The 6,564-nt window shown below is 40.1% G+C and overlaps 1 protein-coding gene across 1 annotated transcript in view; it reads left to right on the forward strand.

Annotated features, from left to right (window-relative positions):
• The window catches only part of slc9a1a (solute carrier family 9 member A1a), a 31,109-nt gene that overhangs the window by 13,458 nt on the left and 11,087 nt on the right, over positions 1-6,564 (forward strand). Inside the window, 5 exon segments of the mRNA XM_025061469.1 lie at positions 1-15; positions 2,068-2,318; positions 4,071-4,288; positions 4,678-4,880; positions 5,463-5,576. Coding sequence (XP_024917237.1) covers positions 1-15; positions 2,068-2,318; positions 4,071-4,288; positions 4,678-4,880; positions 5,463-5,576 — 801 coding nt within the window.

Here is a 6,564-nt window from a genome sequence, read left to right on the forward strand (position 1 = left end):
GACGCCGTCACTGTGGTGAGTGAACTGTTAGAGTGACTAACAGGAAACTTTTATAGTGGAATTTGTCACCACAGTTTTATCAGTAAAAAGTACCATTAGAGGCAGAACTGCAGACATCACAGATATGGGACCACACTGGGATCTGGATCATGTCCAGGCCAAACAGTCACATTTCCTCCTCCCTTTTATCATCTGGTCTGTAAACAGTACTCTCGTGTACTCTACACACACCCACGGGGTGTTTTTTGTTTTTTTTTAGATGAGAATCAGATTAAAAAAATCATCACTCCCAGGAGGGAAATCGCTGTTGCTGCTGCTTCTGCATTTCCGCAAAACGCCCAAGCAGAATGTAACAAGCACCAAAGAAACATAACATCATAATTAATGGTAAATACAGCACCAAGTGTGAATGTGAAGTTTAGTAGATTTTAAAAAATGTAACAACAACACTCCAGGGGATCAAACATTTCACAATTAATTACCGCGATATATTTATCCATCACAATATATCGTATTGTCGCGCCTGTATCATGATACGTATCGTGTTGCCGGGTTCTTGCCAACAAACACCCCTACTATGTTTGCTGGTGGCTGAGTCACCGACCTCAGGTCATGGACGCTCCATAAATCTCTCTCTCTGACCGTACAGTAAATCCACTTTAGCACATTTCCCAGGGGTCATTGTCTCGAGGTCATGTGTTATTACTGCAGGTGTAAGTTTAGCCTCAGTACATCCTCAGGCTCGCTGACACTCATCACTGTCCAAGACCGCGCTAAGAGTCGTAGATCATGAGCGAAGGAAGGCTTTGGCAGCGTGGGCCGACTTGTGTTGGGCCGAAGTGTTTATGTGGCACGTAGTAAAATACTGGGCAGCAGGTTGTTACCCAACTCCACTAACCATGAACAAAAGCAGAATAGAATATAAAAAAAGAAAAGCCAAAATAGAATAGCATGGAGTAGGGTTAAATTATGTTAAATGATTAAATGAATAGATGGAAGAAAAAAAAAGCATTACCAGGTTTTAAGATAATTTTGTGACACAAAAAAATCTAAAATCATTATCTCCACTGTGTCTAATATGTCTCCATGTAGATGATGTCATCCTTTACATTTCCTATAGTCAGTTATGACACATAAGTAGGTACATGGATCTTTACCTGTTTCAAAGCCAAACTCCCATCTTCTTCAGGCGCCCCCTGCTGTTTGGTGTCACATATGCCCCTTTGTTCCAGCTTGATTTAATACACGTTGATTTGAACAATTGCAAAAAAACAAAAAGGTTTTTTTGATCAGCTGACCCTTTGTTTTTTGCTAAGAAAACTATGAAAATACTTTTATGTTTTTTTTTTGCTAAGAAAACTATGAAATTAGTTTTATTATCTATTACTTTAGCAACACATGGTGCTAAAAAAATTAAAATCATTTCTATTTTTAAAGATTTTTGTTTTTTTCCCCACCAACAAATTTGCATTGCTCCATGAAATCCACTGCAGTCACAGGCTACATGACGTCCGTAGCTGCTGTCAGACAGGTAACAACATGAACAGACGTTTTCTTAAAATAGTCTGTTGAAGGCAGGTAAGAACACACATCCGTGTTCAGACTCAGACGCTCTCTCTCTCTTCCGGGCCTTCCTTCTGTCGGCTCTGCAGCAGGAGTAACAAATACCACGGGGAGAAGCAGGAAGAGTTCTGGATAAAATCCCAAGCTGTGGGTCGGGTCTCTTCCTCCTGCTCAAGTCTGGCTCCACCTCCTGGCTGCTTCTTCCTTTGGACACATCCTGTCCCCGTCTGCATTTATCACACGTGACCCTGTTCTGAACTCAGGTCCAGACTTCCTGTGGATTCATGTGTGTGAACGTCTTTGAAGATGTTCTTCTGCTTCTTTCTTTCTTTCAATGTTTTGCCGTGGATCAAATGTGTGTTCTTCGCCCATGGCCATAATTTCACAAAACGTTTCAGTGCTGTATGGATTTTGTCAAAGAGTTAAACATTATTGTATTGATGTGAAATTAGTTTCATGACTCTCTCTCCTCTCTCTCTCTCCTCTCTTCTTCTTCTCCCTCAGGTGCTCTACCATCTTTTCGAGGAGTATGCAGGCGTTGGCTCGGTGACGGTGATGGACGTCGTCCTAGGAATCATCTCCTTTTTGGTGGTTGCAGTCGGGGGTGTTTTAGTCGGAGCAATCTACGGCATCCTGGCCGCCTTCACCTCCCGCTTCACCTCACACACGCGCGTCATCGAGCCGCTCTTCGTCTTCGTGTACAGCTACATGGCGTACCTCTCTGCTGAGATGTTCCACCTGTCAGGCATCATGGCGTAAGTGGATGGAAATTTCAAAGAAAAAAAAAAGAACGCAGAAAAATGTTTATCTTGTGATTTGGAAGAGGTTGTATTCGCTTTTACAATTATTTGATTTTAACACTGTTTCAGATTTAAAATTCAATGTCCAGTACACTGTTTCAGATTTAAAATTCAATGTGCAGTGAAATGGGTTTTGTACAAAAATGTATTATATGAATTTGTACACAGTCCAAAAAACATGAAACACAAGATGCAATTTACATGTAGTCAACCAACCAACTCAGGTCCAACATTCAGCTTCACTGACGGTGACCGTGAGGTCAACATCACTCACTCTCCCTTTAAACTTCATACCTGATCTTTAGGTTATGAGAGACAATCAAGAAAGGTCAACATTCAAACAAGAAAGCTGAAAACTCTGGTTGTTTTGAGGCATCGGTCATCTGTGATCTAGCAGTGTGACCCAATGTTAAGAGGCTAAAGAGCTGTATGGGACTCCAGGAGCCACAGGTTGTTTACTTCTAGATAAGGGAACTGCCACTGGAGAGAAGAGAGGCCGCATAAAAATTCCATACGGATTTAAAAACAATAGTTGAAATACCGTGAAGTCCTGCACTGATCCTGTGAAGTAGTTACTCTGGATTATCTATATAATACATCTACCTGCTGTGATTGGCTGTCGTGGTACATATGACACCCTGCCACAGCAGGAGAAATCCATTTAATTCCTCCACGTTGTCAGTAAAGCAGCTGCGAACGTCGGTGGATTTGTAGAGCAGTAAAATCTGAGATGTAATGAATTCATCTCTCCTCTAACGTCATCTAAACCAAGGCCTCACAGGCATCTGGACCTTCTCTCTCTGCTGTCATTTTTCATCAGCTCCCTGCAGTTCTAACCATCCCTGCCTCTGTTTGACGCAGTGTAAGTTACGGACACCGGGGACAGCAGGAGGTAATACTCTAAATCACAGCGTCACGGCCGGTGAATGTCTCTCCGCGAGGACAATCCCCTCTCTGACGCCTGTAGCCATGGGGACCTGACGTGATGAACTGGATTTGTCAGTGTTGTCTTTTTTCATTTGGTGACAGAGAGCGTGTGACCTCGCTAAATCCCAAATACAAAATCAATACTGACATGGACCAAAAAAAAAAAAAACCTGCCGTGACTCTTGTGGATTCGCTTCCACTTAGTTTATTTTAACAACTACATTTTGTTTTTTTTTCAAATTTCTTTGCATGACAAAAGAGGGAAACAGAGAAGTGGTCACCAGACAGGAGTGAAAAAATCTGTCTACTTAGAATCACATGCTCTGTCTTCACTGCACGTTGTCACGAAAACTCTGACCTATTTTTTGTGCATCAAATTCCGACTGTCAGTTGTTGGGAAGATATGGTAAAATATGATTTTTTTTTTAATGATTTTTTGTTTTAAACCAAATGAGCTCCAGACAAATTCTGACCAATTCCAACGATAGTTTATTTGTAAGAAAAATAAAAGTCAAATTTCTTTCCAAAAACACTGCACATCACCATTGAACTCCTCTGTACAGCCCCCTGCTGTCTTGGAGTGTGTAGTGTCATAGTTTGACCAGTGTCTTTCGGAGCTAACACAGCCTACTCCTTACACCCTGATGCGTGATTTTTTTATTTCACTGATGTGAATTGTCATGTATTTGTGTGGATTTTTATCCGATTCACAAAGCATTTTTTCGTCTGTCTTTCTCACCCTTTTTCTTCTTTGTCTTTAACCTGAACCCTCATCCACAGGTTGATCGCGTGTGGGGCAGTAATGCGTCCTTACGTTGAGGCCAACATATCCCATAAGTCCCACACCACCATCAAGTACTTTCTGAAAATGTGGAGCAGCGTCAGCGAAACGCTCATCTTCATATTTCTGGGCGTGGCCACGGTGGACGGACCTCACTCTTGGAACTGGACGTTCGTCACCGTGACCGTCATTCTGTGTCTGGTGGCTCGAGTCATAGGTCAGTACTGCTGAGGGGTCGGTCTGTGTCTGTAATCAGGACTAAAGTCATTAGTAAACGGTACAACAACAAAACAAAAACAAAATCAAATGTTTTTTTCCTTACTCTGTCCACAGAGTTATACATATCGCAAATTAATTGTAACGGCAGATTTACGAGACAAATTTATTATATATGTGTATATACATATATGTATATATATTTGTATATATATTTCCAGTATATATATATTTGTATATCTATATGTATATATATATTTGTATATATATCTATATATATTTATATATATGTGTATATATATGTATATGTATATATATGTACACATACATTATTGTACATTTATCACAGATACCACACAGCAAACATCCCTTTGTGTTACCTCTCCGTAGGCGTGGTGGGCTTGACCTTCATCATCAACCACTTCCGCATCGTCAAACTCACCACCAAGGACCAGTTCATCATAGCCTACGGTGGCCTGCGAGGAGCCATCGCCTTCTCCCTGGGCTTCCTGCTGGATAAAAATCATTTTCCAATGAGAGAGATGTTCCTCACGGCCATCATCACCGTCATCTTCTTCACCGTCTTTGTGCAGGTATGATGACGCTGGTTGGTCTGAGAGAAGTGTGTTCTTATTGGCTGACGTGCAGTTCACTTCAAGTACTAGTTTTTTTCTTTTGTCTGTTCTCAAAAATGAATTTATTGCCACATGTGAGCAGTTCAGAAATTCTAGCTCGCTACATGTTTAAACAATCTCTGTATTTCTTGAGAATTTCACCACAAACTTTATCTCTAACTTTATCGTAAACATGTGCTTCCTGGGTTAGGGACTGGAAAAAAAAGCAACTGGTGTCATAACGTAATGGACGAAGTAAATGAGCTTTTTACATAGGTCACCTATTAAAGATAAAACTGTCCTACAGTCACCGTTTGGACAGATAAGGACTACACACACAGTTGAGTAACACTTCAAAGAGTGAGGATAATATCAGCTTCATTTTACTGCTTTATGAATATGCAAATATTTCAGCTGCCAAACACTGTTCAGACGTTGGTTTGGATTTTAATTTTCTTCGGTGAATAATGGATTCAAGGAGAATCCGCTGTGACAAACAAACTTATATAATCTCTCTGACTAACATGTATTTTCCTCTCACTCTCTTTTTTTTTTTATCAGGGGATGACCATCAAACCTCTGGTGGAGCTGCTGGCAGTGAAGAAGAAACAGGAGGCCAAGCGTTCAATTAATGAGGAAATCCACACCCAGGTAAAATAACACATCCAACCGTACGTAGCCTGTTTCTTTTCAGGTCGGTGATCTGTTCATGTGGGAGTGTGTCTCTGTGCAGCAGGTAAATAAAAAAGGTTTAAAATAGGGTCAAATAACACAATATGAGTGTCAGTAAATTTGACATGAAAATAGAATATAACATAACAAAATAATTACCCAAATTATTATGTAACAGTAATAAAATGGAGGAATGTAAATATAATAATATTTAAATTAATATATAAAAATAAATTATAATCACAAGCTGAACAGAACTTGTTTTTTACAATAATTATGGAGAAATAGATCACACTTGGACTGATATACATATATATATATAACTTTCAGTCTCACATACACCTAGCAGTATTTGCAGTATTGCAGTATTTCAAAATATCTACGTTTACCTCTATTTATTATATTAATTTAAATATTTAAATGTAACCTACAATCCATGAACCAATAGCTATTTATTACATTTCAGTGGTTGCTGCCCTCTGCTGGTCATTCGGCGCCACTGCATCTTATTGTGCCTCCAGATCACGGGCGCAACATACAGTAGTGAAAAAGATATGATCATAAAACAGCAATAATTGTTGTCTTTACCAGGTCAAAAGGTCATTCATGCGCGAACATTCATGAATATACAACACTGACAACATAAAGTACACGAATATGCAGTAATTCTTACCATATAAAGAACACGGACTTCACTAATCCATTAAACAAATATGTGATTCACTCTTTGAAGTTATTAATACACCCCTCAGCTCCACCCTCTCTCATTCCCATTCTCTTCCTATCTCTCACCCCTGCACACACACACATGCTGACACCTAGCCCCCGCCCATCGTGGCTTTTTGTGACTCACCAGTGTTCGTGGCTGGAGCAGAGATAAAGATGAAACATCAGAGACCGAAGTCGTCAGAGCTGCCGTTTGTGTTGTTCCCACATAGACCTCCAGGTGGTGCAGCACTCTCTATTTATTATATATATATACTGTATATAT

The sequence above is a fragment of the Cynoglossus semilaevis genome, chromosome 13, assembly GCF_000523025.1.
Source record: "Cynoglossus semilaevis isolate Cse_v1.0 chromosome 13, Cse_v1.0, whole genome shotgun sequence".
NCBI lineage: Eukaryota > Metazoa > Chordata > Actinopteri > Pleuronectiformes > Cynoglossidae > Cynoglossus > Cynoglossus semilaevis.